The 17,834-nt window shown below is 35.3% G+C and overlaps 1 protein-coding gene across 4 annotated transcripts in view; it reads left to right on the forward strand.

The window, feature by feature from the left end:
• The window catches only part of LOC150095396 (ubiquitin-protein ligase E3C), a 662,747-nt gene that overhangs the window by 310,486 nt on the left and 334,427 nt on the right, over positions 1-17,834 (forward strand). For all 4 annotated transcript variants that reach the window (XM_090409807.1, XM_090409808.1, XM_090409810.1 and 1 more), the window contains exon 14: positions 7,771-7,988. In XM_090409807.1, the coding sequence (XP_090265933.1) occupies positions 7,771-7,988 (218 nt within the window). The remainder of the gene's footprint in view (positions 1-7,770; positions 7,989-17,834) is intronic.

Genomic DNA, 17,834 nt, shown 5'->3' on the forward strand with positions numbered 1-17,834 from the left:
TCTCTGCCCAGTTTCCCATGCCATTTTTCCTTCAGAGCTGTTGAATAAACTGCTGCTGTAACAGATTCACTGTTTTTGCATCTGAGGAACCACTCATCCTCAGATGTTCAGCCCAATGGCCAAGACCACCTAATCTAGCCCACTAAAGAGTACCATTTAGTATTCTAGGCCCAACTCTGGTTGCCTTTCTTCAGCCTCATTTTCTCAGTGTTGGTACCTGCATGCACATTGCACATGTTATTGTTTTTGTGATCCCTTATACTGGCAGTGTAATGTTGCTAAAATATAGGAAAGTGTTAATTCAAGTTAATATAATTAATATTTTAGTATATTACGTTATTTCCTCAAAAATAATAGTTAGGAGTAACCAACGTATAAGCCTATCTACCAGAATTATTTGTTTCTTTGTTATACTGATAAATAAATGTTACAGATATTTAACTGAATGATATAATGAAGGAAGGAATTTTTTTACTTGTCTGTCTTCTTTGAAATCACTGTCACTGTGATACATTTGAACATATCCATCCATTCTTGCATTTTTTTCTTGCGCACATCACCTATTCTGGGTCCTATACTTCCTTTTCCCACGATCTACATACACACTCACTAATGAATATATTTTACACTTATTTCATGTAATATGCATCAAAATCAGTATAAAAACTCACTAATTCAAATACTGCATGTTGAATTAAAATGATTACTCATTTTAATTCATTATAATCAATAATATCAAAAAAGTCAATATAATCCAGCAGAAATTATATATGATTAAAACTTTTTCTGGGTACACTATGACAGACTTGCATATGTTTCATCTATCTAGTCATCTCTCTGGTTAGTGGTTGGATCTTTATCCTCTCAAACTTGGCAACTAATGTTGAGGTGCTACATTGCTTTGTTCTTCTCTCTCTCTCTCTGTCTTATTGATTGGGTTTCACTGGATTCCAACAAACTTGTTAACTTTAAAACCTATATCTTGTCTTATTTTTTACAAAGAAATTTCTTCTCGTCTTACTTTTGACAATGTTAAAATCTCTTTTCAAGACTGTTTTTAACAGAGATTCTGATGGTGACATATAGTAATAGTGAAGGATAATTAATCTTTAGTCTATTTTAGCATAAGATTGTAAGTGTAATCTCCTAATCATCCAGGATACAATCAGCTCTCATTATTTCATATTGCAGTGATTAAGGAATGGTTTCTGATAGTGGGGAGTTTGTTATGCTGAATTTCTTTTAGCAAAACATATGCTTATAGGGCTTTTCTCAGGACTCTTCAATAGTTTGGTAGAGTGAGTGAATTTGTTATAGCAGGGTTTGAACTTTCACTTGCTCTGAACAACTGATATTAACTTCATCCAAATCAAAAGTCTATCCATTACCACTGGTTACAGTTCTTACATTGGGGTGGTGCCTCTAAGAGCTTCCTAAAAATCCTTAACTCACCATGAAAGAGAGCAGGTAATTTGATTAATGACCCATGTCTCACATTTCACTACACTTTCACACATGCTTTCACTTGCTGTTACTTATATGTTCTTCGGATATTTCTGTGGTTCCTCTTTTCTCCTCTAATTCTGTAAAAAAACATATTCAGTCACTGCTGAATACCTTTTCACAGTTTAATTCCATACTTAGAAAAAAAAAATTTTTTTCTTACTCTTTCATTCCCTCTACAGCTGTGCACTCATCTTTTCTGTATGTCATAGTGGACAATTTGCACTCCTTCAAATCAAAGGTTTCTTCTTTCCCTTCATCTTCCTTCTTATCTATGCTAATGCTGTAGGTTTGAACAATCATCACTCATTTAATTCATTTATTTATGGTAATCTATAAATAAATGAATGAGAACACAATTAGTGTTCTCATTATGTGACAAATTGTGTCTCTGACGATGTTAAGCATATTAGCAATTAAATAAATATCATATTTATTTTGTTACTGTAGTATTGTGAATTAAACCTCAAAATTAAGATGTGTTGAAATAGTTCTTATAAAATTGCTCCATAAAATAATGATAGTGCATATTCATCAATAGACCTGTATTTTCACATAGCTGTGCCAAACACTGAGAGCTTTTGAGCATTGTTACAAGCATAATTACATTATTTTTATTCCACTGTAGCATGGTTTTGGATGATAGATGATTTTGATCTGTCATTGTGATACACCATTCTCTAATTGGGAGATCTGAAAATAGTTTAAAAAAGTAATATATTTAGTCTCTTAGAGCTTGAGTTTCTCAGTTATTTAATTATTATCTCAACCATGGTTAAACTTGCCTTTCATATAGAAATGAATTTAAATTAAACTTGCCAAGAAATTATATTCTTGTTTTATCCTTTTATCCAAGTGTAGGTAAACAAAGTTTGTGCAAGGAGTATCTTTCATAACTAGGCTACTTGGATGACTTCACACCAGTTGCCTTAGAATCCAATATGCAAAGCACACATCCTTTCAGTTGTGTATAATGCCATGCATTATAGGGAGGATCACTACTCAGACCAGATTTGACATTTATTGAGGTCTCATCAGTGGGAGCCAGACGAAGAAGAATACCAAGATAGAATTAATGCAAAATCATATATTTCCCATATACAGGTAGATTGCTTAAGGGTCAAAGCTGTATAACTGAGAGGAGACCTCCACATATCCTTTAAAGGAATGCGAAGAACCGACCAGGGCTTCTGACCAAATGTCCAATCCTCACCTTCTCGTGGTACAACCTGTTGGGCATCTACCTGAATACTGAACGAACGAGGATGGGCTGGCAATTTGGGATTTAGCTGACCAAATTGTATTCTTATTGGCTTAAACCAATATAGAAAATGATGGTACAACATGACAAAATTTCATGCAGGCTGGGGCATCGCCTGGTTAAAGAAGGCCCCCCCCCCCCCCTCCCCGTTATTTTCACCAGGGAACCTGGAGGAACAGCGAAAAGTCAGCTACTGGAACAAATCTGAAGGCACACCCCAACTCAACATCACCCGAGTTAAAGATCGGTACTATCAACATAAGAAGCCTGAATGGCAAAGAAATGGAGCTAGCTGAAGAATTAGATAAGTACCAGATTGACATAATAGGGGTGACTGAAACAAAAAAGACAAAAACTGGCGAGATCTTTCTGAGCAATAAATACAAAATGTTATATTCAGGCAATGAATATAACATTTTGGAATAAGGAGTAGCCATAGTATTCAACACTAAATACGAGGCTAATCTTCTTGAATGGCATGCAATTTCAAGTAGAGTGATGTGGGCAAATATGAGAATGGGGAACTAGACAATGAAACTTATTTGTGCCTATGGTCCCACAGAAGGTTCTACTAAGGTAGAAGTAGAGGAATTTTTTGATGCTTAGAAAAAGCAGCTGAGACAATAAAAAAGGAAAAGTTGGTCCTTGTTGGGGATCTAAATAGCAGAGTAGGAAGTGATTGTCAGACATACAAAAATATTTTGGGAAAATTTGGAGAAAAGAGCAAAGATGATAATAATAATGGCAAATACCTTTGGATTTCTGCTCAGGACATGGATTGGTTATTACTAACACCATGTTCCAACATAAAAATATGCACAAATTCACATGGAGAGAAGAGGCAAGGAATAAGAAAAGGCTCATTGACTATGTTATTGTTGATAGTGATGTTTTCTCCCTGGTGCAGGACACCAGCGTGTACAGAGGATTTGAAATTGAAAGCGATCACTATTTAGTCTTGAGCAGGATAAAATTGAATTTCATATTGAAAAGAATAACATGCAAGAAAGTTTTAAAACAAATAAATGTTAAGCAGCTCTCAGATGTGAACTGTAGACTAACATACACAAAGATTATTGAAGAAAAAATGAAAAAGTTAGTGAACAGGAACCAAATCTTGGAGATTTAGTGGCAGGCCTTGAAGAAAACCCTGATTGATTCAGCCAGAGAGGCATGTGGTGAAGTTGTCTGCAAGGATAGAAAAATCAGAACTCCATGGTGGACACAGGAAGTTAAAGAGGCAGTGAAGGAAAAGAAGAAAGCATATCAAACATTCCTCTCAAATAAGTCAGCTTGTGCTCTTAGAGAATACAGGGACAAATGTAAGAAAGCTAAACACTGTGTAAAACTAGCTAAACAAAAGTCATTGGAGGACTTTGGCAAGAACATAGAAAATAAATGTCAAGAAGGTGGTAAGATATTCTGGAGGTTGTTAGAAATGAGGGAAAGAGTTCTGTAAAAGGAGTTAGAGATATGAAGGTGACATGAAAAGGAGAAAAAGATATCCTTGAAGTATGGAGTAATAACTTTGAAAAACTGCTAAATGAAACAAGCAGTGATAGCTCAGTGGTAAAAAATACTCAACAGGATTACAGTCAGGAATACATATCCATACCTGAAGTAGAAAAAGCCATGAAACGCTTGAAATGTGGAAAGGCAGCAGGAGTAGATGATATTCAACCAGAAATGCTGAAGTATGGTGGTATAAAAGTCTTACAGTGGCTGCACTGCATAGTTCAAAAAGCCTGGACAGAGGGACGAATTCCCGATGATTGGAGTAGAGCTCTAATAGTACCCATATATAAAAAGGGAAATAAAACTGAATGTGAGAATTACAGAGGTATTTCCCTTCTGAGTATTCCTGGCAAGATCTATGCAAGTATACTTGAGAAACGGTTGAGAAGAATTGTGGAAGAAAAGCTTGGTGAAGAACAAGCTGGTTTCAGGCCAAATAGAGGCTGTCAGGATCAGATCTTCACTTTACGACAAATAGTTGAGAAAGCATGGGAATATAATAAAGATCTGTATTTAAGTTTTGTCAATCTGGAAAAGGCATATGACAAGGTGCCAAGGGAGAAGCTATTCAATACGCTACAGTTATATGGTGTCAATGGGACATTATATCAAGCAATATTTAGTATTTATTTGCATTGTAAGTCAGCAGTTAGAATTGAATTCCAGTAAGTACAGGAAGATGGCTTAAGGACATCTTACATGTGAGGCAGATCAAAGATGCTGAAGGAAGAGTATTATGGAGGGATGTGGACATAAGAAACAGATGGAAAATATACTTTGAGGGACTTTTGAATGATGAAAATGCAAGGACTCACAGAGGAGATGGGCAGCCTTCTGAGGGGATGGTGCAGAACATCAGTAGAATGGAAGTGACGGAGGCCATGAAGAGGATGAGGAATGGAAAAGCGATGGGCCCCGACAGAGTTCCAGTGGAGGCATGGAAGGCACTGGGGGAAGAGGGAATTGACCTGCTGTGGGACCTGTTCATGAAAGTTTGCCAACAGGAAAATATACCCGAGGAATGGAGGGAGAGTACTCTTGTTCCCATCTACAAGGGAAAAGGGGATGCACAAGACTGTAAAAATTACAGAGGAATAAAGTTGATGTCCCACACAATGAAGATCCTAGAAAGTGTTCTTGATGGTAGATTGAGGGAGGAAGTGGAGATTGCAAAGGAACAATTTGGCTTCATGCCTGGTAGATCAACAACAGATGCTATCTTTGGGTTACGACAGATGATGGAAAAATATCGAGAGAAACAAAGAGAGCTACATCTGGTATTTATTGATCTGGAGAAAGCATACGATAGAGTGCCAAGGCAAGAAGTCTGGAGGTGTCTGAGGGAGAAGAAGGTGCCAGAGAAATATGTCAGATTGGTGCGGGAAATATACAGAAATGTGAAGACAAGTGTTCGGACCTGTTTGGGACAGACAGAAAGTTTTCAAGTAACAGTTGGCTTGCATCAAGGGTCAGCATTAAATCCGTTTCTGTTTAATATTGTGATGGAGGTGGTAACAGAGGAGGTGAGAGAAGATACATCTTGGACAATGTTGTATGCAGATGACATCTTGCTGTGTGTAGATTCAAGAGAAGAAGCGGAAACTAAACTGGAAAGTTGGAGAAAAGTACTGGAAGAGAGAGGTATGAGACTGAGCAGAAGCAAGACAGAGTATATGTGTTGCGCAGTGGGCGGTGGCCAGGAGACAGATCTGGAGCTGGAAGGAAATGTCATCAGGAAGGTGAGAGACTTTAGATACTTAGGTTCAACAGTGGAAGAAGATGGAGGAGCTGAGAAGGAAGTGGGATGCAGGATACAAGCGGGTTGGAGGAACTGGAGGGAGATGGCTGGAGTGTTATGCGATAAGAGGGTGCTGATCAATCTGAAAGGCAAAATTTATAGGACAGTAGTGAGGCCAGCTATGACATATGCTATAGAAACTGTGGCCCTGAGGAAAAATAACATTAGCAGGATGGAAGTAGCAGAGATGAGAATGCTTAGGTGGATGTGCAGTGTGACCAGAAAGGATCATCTGAGAAATGACTGTGTCAAGGGAACAGTGAAAGTTACGAACTTAGGAGCGAAAATACAGGAGGCAAGGTTGAGATGGTTTGGTCATGTGATGAGGAGGGAGGACGAATATGTGGGAAGAAGGGTCATGCAGATGGATGTGCAAGGAAGGCGGAAGCGTGGGTGGCCAAAGAAGAGATGGAGGGAGCTGGTAGAAGAGGACTTGAAGATGAAGAACTTGGATGTGGTGACAGCCCAAGACAGGAAGGTGTGGAGGAGACTCATAACAAACAGTGACCCCACTTAAGTGGGAGAAGCTGCAGAAGAAATGTTAAATCTGATGTGAGACAAGGATGTACATTATCACCTCTGTTTTTCATTATCTATATGGATCATTATGAAGGAAAGTGGTATTAAACATGATGTCAGAATTGGAGATGTTAATGTCAGCTCTTTGCTTTATGTGGACGATGTTATACTTCTAAATAAATCTGCTACAAGTTTGCAACAGTCCCTAACTAAATTGAATAACAGTTGTAATAGATATGGTATGAACGTCAGCATTACAAAGACAATGAAAATAGGTAGAATTGTTGAAAATGTCAAACTGTGTTGTGAACGGGGAACCTGTGGAACAAGTAAAACATTTCAGCTACTTAGGCATGATTTTTACTGAAGATGGTAAATTAAATATGGAAATAGACAACAGAATCAACAAAGCAGGTATTGTAGGCAGTCAATTGAATAAATTCATATGGAATAAGAGAGAAATTAGTCAGAACACTAAATTAGCTGTGTACAAGACAGCGTTCAAACCAGTTTTAACCTATGGATCTGAGAACTGGGTCAGAAATAAAACAGTTGACCAAAGACTAGAGACTGCAGATATGAGAGTCCTGAGAAAGATTATAGGCATCATCAGATGGCATCAATGACAATATCATATTAAAATCGAGGATATTAGGAAAGAACTTGACGTTGTCAGCATCCAGGAATGCGTTAGCAGAGCTAATCTCAGGTGGTATGGTCACTTAAACAGAATGGTCGATGACAGATTAGCAAAACAAGTGTTCTCTGCCAGGTTTGCAGGAAAACAACCCAGAGGAAGACCAAGATATAGGTGGATTGATACGGTACAAATTGCATTAGACGATAGAAATATACGATCTGATAATGTTGGAGTCTTGACAAGTAACAGACTGATTTGGAGGAAAATTGTAGATAGGAAGTTAGTAATGATGTAAATTTTTCATGTAGTACTATCATAACCTGTACACCCCTTGAGGGTACATATCAGGAATTTGATGATGATGATTATGATGAAGTAGATACCTCATGTGCAAACTTTATTTGCCTACACTTGGATAAAACAAGAATGTAATTTGTTGACAAGTTAAATTTAATTTGCAACCAAAACTTTCTACAAAAATAAATTTGTTATAGTTTCTTTAATTAAGATAATTTTTCCTTGTTTCCTTTTCAGATAGTACTACTAATACGATGCCCTTTTCCTTGGAGGAACTTGTGTCAATCAGCATATCTCTCAGGAATGTCTGCTTAGGCCTTATTGATCTAGCATATCCAGACACACCTCCTATATTAGTGGAGAACTACGATAGTAATTATGGAAGAAGTGGGGTTATCAGAAACCCTCATACAGTCAGTTCAGATGAAGTAAAGAATTGGCTCTATTTATTTAGGGTTAGTATATTTATATTCTTATATATGTATATATTGGTGTGTTTGCACACACACACACACTTAGAGTTGAAACTGTGTTTGTTTAGTGTAATGCTAAACATTTGTTTTGCTTATGCAGAAGTTAGAAACTAAGTGTAAGTGCAAATGCACCAGTATATATGTAATCAATTCTTACTATAGGAAACACAGTTAATAACAAACTCACTAATACAGCAAACTACTGAAAAGTTCTGACCAAAGTCCTGAAAGCAAAAAAAAGTCCTATGCAAAAAAAATGCTATTACAAACAATTCCTGTGGTTTATGTCTGTTTGTTGTAGAGCCATACTACAGAAGTGACATATAAATCATGAGACATCACATATTCAGATTGCAGTTAGTTTGTTGAGGCATCATACCAGAGAAAGAATAGAAATCAAAATAAGTTAGCATATTCAGGGTGCACTTTTATCACTTCCTGTTTTTATATTTTGATATAGTGTGAATACAAAACAAATGATAAATTCTTCTTGCTTATTGTACATATTCAGCACAATTTCACATTGAAACAGAAAAGTAAAAAATTCTACCTTAGAAATGACAGTTTTACAGAATTGAATGAATTGAGTTATTAGTAAGTTAATTTGTTCTTATGTGTGGTTCTGTTTTAGCTAGTGTTAATTTATGATCACAAAAATAGATAGAACAATATTATCAATTTATCAGTTTGGAATAAACATCATTTTTATATTGCTGCATTAATTTAATAAAATTAAATAAAGCTGCTATGAGCACTTTCTATGTGGATCTTTAGTTTAAAAAGTAAAGAACTAATTATTGGCATCATCATCATCATCTTCCTTTTTGTGTTAATTTATGATGAATTAGGTTTTAGGCTGAATGGCCTATCATGCATATGATAGGGCAGTTAATCCTATCTGCATTATTTGCTATGCTTGTAAATTCTGTGTGTTCTTCTGACTGGTCTGTCTGTTTTTGTGGGATGAAACACTTGAATTTTCAGGAGAAAAACCCTCCCAAATCTCTAAGATCAGCTAGCTCACCTTCACTTCAAAAGTCCTGATAAAGTGCATAAGAAAGGATCCTGATAAAGTCTTTGCATCCTAGACAGAATTCAAACCTAGGTCTTTCTTTTCAACCAAGGGGCACCATCAATACCAGCTGAGCTAAAGATGCTTGTTGTTGACATGTGTGTGTGTGTGTGTATTTTTTATATATATATATTTTTTAATATATATTATTTATTTATTTATTTTACAGCATATTTCACAGTGTCATTGTGATATAATGACAACCTTTCATTATCATGACAGTGGAGCCTAGAGTTGTTTTTTGGCATAATGCTATAGACATCATTTTATTCATCCTAAGTTTCCCATTCAAGTGTTCTAGTTAACACAGTTTGACAAATTTTGATAGTGATATTGAATACTAAAAAATTTCAACTTAATCTGAATTTTTAACTGAAGAAATAATAAAATAACATGGAGAAAAACCATGTGAAACTTATCTTCAGTAGACTGCATAACTGTATAATAATCAATAAAAATATTGTGCCCAAAGAAATAAATGATATCATAGTTCTGGCATCAATTGATAATGGGAACCAAACATTATTAACTGTAAAATTGTAATTCTGTGAAAAATAAAATAAACAACATGGAGATTAACAAGATTAGAAAAAAAGTTTAAGGTTTGAACTTTTACAAGACGAACTTATGAAAACACTATATCAACAAAAATTAAAATTTTAAAAAATATAGTTTTGATGAAAGCAGACTCGAATCAAACTAGGAAATCTTTAAAAATATTGCATAAGCAGAATATGAAGCCTTGGGGGGAGGGAGAGAGCGGGAGCAAGAACATGTTGAAAGAAGAGGAAGAGATCGACTCGTATTATAATGAAAGAATTTTTGAAACTAAACATAGTTTAGCACATTTGTATTTCCTTAAAGCTTTAATATATTTAGTTTAATCCTTTATCCAAGTGTAAGCAAACAAAGTTTGCACCTGAAAATATCTTCAGGACTGAGATAAGGTGGTACATCCCTTGGCAACTCGTAGCAAAGGTGGACTAAGCTCTCATCACTCCTTGTCTCAGTATCTCCTATAATGCAAAGCACATCTCCTTGCGGACATGTATACTTCTACGCATTAAGGGAAGGGCCACTACCCAGACCGGTTTCAACCTTTATTGAGGTCTCATCAGTGGGAGCCAGACCCAGAAGTGGTGATACTAAGGTGATACTTTGATAAAGGATTAAACTAAATTTATTATGGTCTAACCAAGTGCAAAATAAACTTCCTTAAAGCTTCTTTATCTTCTGCCATTAAACAAACTTCAGATACCAATACTTGGCAATACACACACACGCACACTATATATATAAAATGACAAAACAAGTTGATAGAATACAAAAAGATAGGTAAAAAAAAGTGAACACCAAAGTTTCAGTGTCATTACAAATTGACAGATTCACACAAACTAGAATGTCTTGTTTGTAAGGATTCCAGAGTTTTTTTTATCTTGATCCCATACACAAGAGATCAAGACCTATTAGCACATTTGTGCTGTATATGTATGTGGGGTGCAGATGAGGACTGAGAAGATTATTGAGTTTTTTCTTTTAAGAGCTGTGTAGTTCTTTTGGGATTTGGTTCTGATTAATTGGTGTGCCTCTAAGTAGTGGAGGAGTTGGCTGTTGATGACTTCTTCCATTATTTTGGAGAGGACAGGTAATGACAATTGGTTGTTCATTTATTGGTAAACTTCTGTTCCTCCCCCTTCCCCTTTTTTTGAATAGGATAGGAGATTGATTCCATGCATTGGGATAAGTACCTGCTAACTCTGTAGCACAACGCTTGAGAACAGTTGGAGAAATACCATCAACAGCAGAAGACATTTTAGTATCCAAATTATTTAGTAGTTTTTTGATGTATTTTTGTCTAAAATCTAAGAAGTATACAGTGCTTGGATTCTGATATGGTAGTAGGTCATTTCCCTTGGTCATCCCTACAGGAGTTCAAGGAAAACAGCAATGCCAGGAGGTCAACACTATCTTCGAGTGAAGTAACAGTGCTGCCATCAGAATGAGAGAGGAGGGGTGGAAGCACAGAAGAGAAGTTGTGTCCAACAGCCTTAGCAAGGGACTAGAAGGCATAGCTTCCATTTGGACAGGAGGAAGTTTTCTGCTATTGGATTTTATGAAATCACATTTAGATCTGCAGGTGAATAAAGATATGAATACATATCTTGCATGCTTTGGTATAGGCAGAGTATGAAGCTAGAGTTCTTGATGTGAACCACATGCGATAAGCTGAATTTTTCTTCGACTGCTTTGATACACTTTCAGTTGAATTAGGGCTTGGAAAGCAGATGAGGATTATGGGCTGAATGTGGGATAAAGTCCTTCATGCTATTGAGAATAATCTCTGACTGGTTTGCAGGAGGTGTTAGGGTCAGATGAGGGGAAGCAATAGTCAGACAAAGGAAAGGAGTAAGAATTCTTGAGGTCATCCCAGTTGGCATCCTTTGTGGTTTCAGAGAATGCAAGATCAGGAGTGGTTAGAGGAGGGGGATTCTGTGAAAGAGGAGGCTTATACAAGATGGACCGAGTTGCTGAGAAGAGGAGTGACCTTTACTGTGTATCTGGAAGGAGGACTGGTCAGAAAGAGATATGGGGTATAGTGAAGAGGGTTATCAGAAATTCGAGTGGTTAGATGTATGAGATGTGATAGTTCATTACTTATAGCAAAGACCTGCTTCTTGTACAGCTTGGTAGGTGGTATTGGAATTATGGATGTTACAGTCACCCAGGAAGATGACCTCACTGTTTGGATAGCTGGATTGCAAAAGGTTAGTTCAGGGAAAGGAATGTGAAGAGGTTTGAGTAGTTATCAGTGTTTGGAGACCAGTAAATGCGACAAATGAATGGGACAGGTGTCGTGACGTTCTTTCCTTCATGTTCGAATCCGCCATCTTGTTATAAGTCACTTTCATAAAAAAAAGGAACAACTGATTGTAAATTGATCACCAATCCAAGGGTAGAGAAATTTCTATTATACTGCGCCACTCTATCCTTAGATTAGTCTATATAAAATAGCAGGATCAATTCATAGTTAGTTAGCAGTCTCTTCATTCATACTGGCCGAAGTATTTATTTTCCACTTGGGATTCCCGCAAGATTCGAATTTTTGTGAACGGTGCAATAAAAAGGAATTCAGGCAAACACAATAATTAGATTAACAAAATAAAACATTTAATATAAGCTATATAACACATACATAAATTCTACTTCAAATTTTAAACAATAAAATCAAGTTAAACATTAGGTCAAGTCAATCATATTAGTTCAATCTTCCAAACCTTCACATACACTTTCTCAGTTTCTGAGTCACGAAGTTCCTACACTTAATTAAATATAATGGAACTTCCTATCTAATCAGTTTTTTACGCAATTCTCAACCATGCCATACGCTTAAGAACAACACAGGCACTAATTGCTGTAAATATATCTCAAGCAATTTTTTTATTTTCAATTCCCAATCTCGAAGAATTGCCACAGTTAAAGTTAGGTTAAACATAACGTAACTAACACTCAATTCCTCATTCATTGAAATAAATCAATATGACAGTCCTTACCAGAAACAGTTCCTAGTACATCAATCACGTTGTGAGTATACTTTCAAAATATATTTATTATTCTTAAAAACACATCTATAAGACTTCTCCACAGTTATAACTAAAACACTATTAATCACGCTTCACAATCCTAGATATCAACTGTAGGGTACTTCAATTATCCTTGTTACCACTCATTAACTAATTAAACACCGTGCAGTTCTCCTTAGGGCAAATTAGAAATAAGTCGCAATTCTAGACTAACTGGGTTTATTCAGAATGCTTCACTGAACGTCCAGTCCTATATATTATCCGATTACGGCATTAATTTCTTGTTATTATTACTGCTGACTTCACTTTCAGCTAACTATAAGATTCGCTTCGTTCTTGCTCGCTTATAAATATTATCCCTTTTGACTTCTGCCCTTGAGAACCTTTCATTTACTTCCACTTCACTAGTTTATATCCTTGCTTCCTTTTGCTTCAAAATTTCCGTTCCAACTCCTCTCTTTGCTTATATTTTTTTTTTATTATCTTTCTCCCAGCTCACGCTCTGTTCCACTCACGCTCGTTTACTTCATGCGTTTCCATGACAACAAATAAACGTAAACATTTTCGTTAATGTTACATAAGGCTATACCACTACATTGAGTTAATAAAAATACAATAAATAGAACATTAGAGCTACTTAATCAACTCTTTCATTTCGTATACAGATAACTATAATAATATTCGCGTTACAATATTTATATAAGTCACAATAATTTATACATATATTATTGTTTAATTAATCAATAGCTGATAAAATTCAGAATAAATACTTAAATAATAATTCTTAAATAAGGAATAATAAATAACTTTTATACAAGTCATGATTAATATATAATAAACAATGTTAAATGTGAATGAAAAAAAAAGAAAAAATACACAACATAGTTTCATTCACAGTTTAACATAGGCTCACCCTTTCTTTGAAAAAAAAAAATTTTTGTTTTAAGAAAAAAATTTTTTTTTTTTTTTTTTTTTTTTTTTTTTTTTTACATTAGGCTCCTTCACAGAGGAATTAGATTACATATTTCTTTTTTCGATTTCTTAAGTAGTCCCTAGTTTGAATAAAATTTGGTTCCTTATTATGACTTGTGCATTTATTCTCATTCTCTTTTTCATTAAATTTCTTGTTACTTTCATTATCAAATTCCACGTATCTTCTATGTCTGTAGTATGGGATTGTCTCTTCCAAATTAATCTGATGTTTTCCATTACCAGAATCAAGTTTTAGTTGTTTCACAATATGGTGTTTTGCTCCATTAAATAGATTGGTCACTTTCGCAAAATTGACTTCAACTGTTAGATTATTATTATTGACAATTTCCGATTCAGGCTTGGTCACAATCATTTGTTGTTTATCAGTGACAAGTGGTGTGTCAGTTTGATAGTGCACATCAGAGTTATCATCACTATTCTTCTTAGATAATTGATTTACAGATGACTCTCCTTTAGTAGATGATCCCAATTCATATAGTAATCTAGACTGCTTTGTCTGATGCCTAGTCTTATCATAATCAAGAATTTCATTTCTTTTGGTATATCTCCTCTTATTCATCAGGGATATTTCCTTCTTAGAAAAATCACAAGAGAATTGATATTTTGCTAAGAAGTTTGTTCCTAAGATAATGTGGGAGCTCAAATTGGAAGTAGTGGGAACAATAAGTAAGTCTTGCCACACATACAGTCCAAATTCTGGTAGGTATATCCTTGCTCGAAGTTTCTCATATGCTACAGGGTTTGAATCTGAGAGAGAAGTAATGCTTACAGGTTGTCTCAACTTGGCAGTGCTCTTCCATAATTTGTTCTTTAAGGTTAAGAAATAATCCATTTTGATGGTAGAGGCATTGCATCCTGTGTCCAATAAGATGTCACATTTAGAGCCCAGGATATCTCCTCTAATTCTCATCATTCTTTCATTAGATGTTTGATACTTCAAATTTCTGTTATTTCTTCCATGGGTTACATATCCAAATTTTGAGTTCCATCTGCTGTTATAGTAGTTTTCCTTGTTATGGAAACAATTCCTGGCATAATGTCCAACTTTGTTGCAATTATAACACTTAAGAGGATTTCTTTGTTTTGTCTCTGTCTTAGATTGAGGAATAGCAGACATCTGTTGTCTAATGTTATCTAGTCCTTGAATTACCTTACTTAGACTAGTTAAAATAGGTTGATTTTGTTTTTCCACTTCCTGTTTAATCATCTCATTTATTTTACCAGTGGTGGGGTTTTGATTTTCTTGAGACTTCAAGGTATTAGCTGATAATTGTTTCACAACTTCATTAAGACTATCTATTATTGGCTGATTCAATTTATTCACCTCCTGGTGAATTAAAGTTTTTACTTCTGTCATCAGTTTCTTGTCAAATTGCTCCTTACTTTCAGTTATGCTGTTAACATTACTTGAGTTTTCTCCAATATTCTTTGCTTTTTCTTTTTCATCCTTATTTCTCTTTTCAATTTCTGATTGGTTGAAGGAACAATCAGTCTTATTCACAACATTCACAAGACTTACATTGGTTGAGGAATAAAGGTCTCCCAATATTTGTTCTTTTTCCTTAACACTTTTGAGACACTCTTCTAAAGTAGAAATTTTCTTCTTATATGCTGTTTCTCTCAATTCTTGCCTAAGACCTTGCTGGAACTGTTGGAATACAGCCCAATCTAAGTGAGGTTTATCTTCATTAGTAACATTCAAACTGTTAGCTAGTGTCAATAAACGATTGTGAAAATCAGTAATAGTCTCCTTATCCTTTTGAACGACTCTTTGTAACTTCCATAAGTTAGGGCCTACACTTTTAAGTTTACAAAATTGAGACAATAAAGTTTCTTTAAATTTAGAATACTCAAACGTTTCCCGAAGTATTGGAGAAGAATATAAGAATGTTTTTGCTTTACCTACCAATTTACTTCTGATTAAAACTAGTAGTTGAAAATCAGTCCAGTTTGCTATTTCTCTAAGTTTTTCAACATAGGTAAAAAAAAATAGTACATCATCCGATTCTTCACCTGAAAATTGGGGAAAGACCTGCTGTGGGTTCACCGTACAAAAGAATTCACTATCATTCATTTCAGAACTTGATGTAACAGCCATAGTGATTAATAAATTACTAATTTAAATAATACAATCTTTCTATTTTAAAACAACTTTTATCTTTGCCTGATTCCAGATTATAACCAGTTCATTGTGATTTATTTAATTTACTTTCTAAAAATTTCAAGGAGTAATTCCACAACTATTATTACAAAGCTAAATTCAATCTCTTAACTTATAGTTGTTAAATTACTTCTTATCGATTAAATCACATCCTGTCGACTGCACCATTTGTTAACAGTCACCCAGGAAGATGACCTCACTGTTTAGATAGCTGGATTGCAAAAGGTTGAGTTCAGGGAAAGGGATGTGAAGAGGTTTGGGTAGTTATCAGTGTTTGGAGACCAGTAAATGCGACAAATGAATGGGACAGGGAAGGTTTGTTCCAGAGACGTTCAAAAGCAGGTGATCCCAAATTAGTCATTCTCTGGAAGGTTATGTCAGATTTCATGAAGACCCTTGTGAAGAAAAGAATCTTTAAGTGTATAGTTTGGGCATTGGAGGTGACAATAGTAGATGTAGCTGCATTGTGGATTTCTGTCTGGAATAAGTTGTCTGGTCTGGAAGACTGCAATGGTGAATGTCATTTAAGTTTGTGTCAATGCTGCAGATATTAAAGTGGATGTGAAAGTGAATTTTTACTAAAGAGATTCTGGCATGGTTTGTATAAGGGGACTTGCTGTGGTGGAACTTTTTTTTTTAATGGGATTAGTTTGAGGGAGATTCACTTTTGTTGCAGTGTCACTATTATTGTTTGTGAGAATCTTCAGAAATTTGATCATAAGTTTTATTAGACATACAGATATAGTAGGGACATGCAGTGAGAGAAGATACCCTTGAACATAACATCCATACAGAGAGAAATCAATCTCTGTACCATGATGATACCTCAACAGGTCCCCCACTTACCACTACTTGAACTCCCTCTCCAGGCATGACCCGGAGAAGGAGTTCAAGTCGATCAAGAAACCTCCTGGTTCATTACTGACATGTTCAAACCCATGCACTAACTGGTGACTGGCCTGCAGCAGCAGCAACACCATTTTAACTGGTGTTCCCTTGAAATGGAGGAGGTTATGGATCTCTGAGTATGTTTGTCATGGCCTTGAAGGGTCTCACTCACACTACATGAAGAAAGGGGGAGGGGGAGCAAAGACAGAAACCAGAATCGCTACTCTGGAGATCTGGCAGATACCAAGTTTCAGCAAAATTTCTTATATCAGTAATGAATAAGTGGATGGGCAATACATACCTAATAGGTGCTTATGCATTTAGTGAAAGGCATCTATTTTTAATGGAGATTCATTACAGTAAGCAGAGAATTATAGTTTCATCTAGGTTTATAGTGTTATTGATAAGGCAGTGGAAAATTTAATAAGGAATATTATCTGGGATTTCCTTTATGAGGATCACTTGTTGAGCAGAGCCATAATGTTTTTTTAAGCAGAATATCCATTATAACAAACTGCTTCCTTTTTTATAAAAATAGTAAAGGAAATATTTTAGTAATGAATATGTATGGTTAGATTTCATAAAGACAGGGTTTATGAAATCTAACATAAGAATTTATTAAAGAATAAATAAATGACAAGAAATACTTCCTACTGGAGAGTTAGGAGAACTGAGACCTCAGTTCTTTATTAGTTCCCATTTTTTGTTTATTTGTTGATGATTATAAGTTTATATATCCTCTAACACCTTTTTATGTCTAATGGAAAAGAAGCTTTAACTAACATTTGAAATTCTTTAACCAAAATAAGATTTCATGGAAGAGATTGTCAGGCAAGTGCTGCCATGTCTTTCTGCTAAACCCTAACAGGCAGTGGTGTGTTGGGACCAGCTCGTGCGAGCCGGTTAATGTTTTTAAGTCGGGTGAGCCGGTTATTAAAATTCTTTATGAAAGGATAGATGATGAATGGTGGTATATACTTTTTCTCATAAATATTTTGAAATTGTATAATAAACACTTACATACATTATTATTATCAAAAATAAATGCATAAAGGAGAATTCACAAAACACAAACTCAATTTACGAATGGGAATTTGGAAACGATTTTATTTACTAAACAATGTCTGTATTCA

Source organism: Typopeltis vanoorti, chromosome 20 (assembly GCF_054136105.1).
Source record: "Typopeltis vanoorti isolate ZY-2024b chromosome 20, IOZ_Tvanoo_1.0, whole genome shotgun sequence".
Classification (NCBI taxonomy): Eukaryota; Metazoa; Arthropoda; class Arachnida; order Uropygi; family Thelyphonidae; genus Typopeltis; species Typopeltis vanoorti.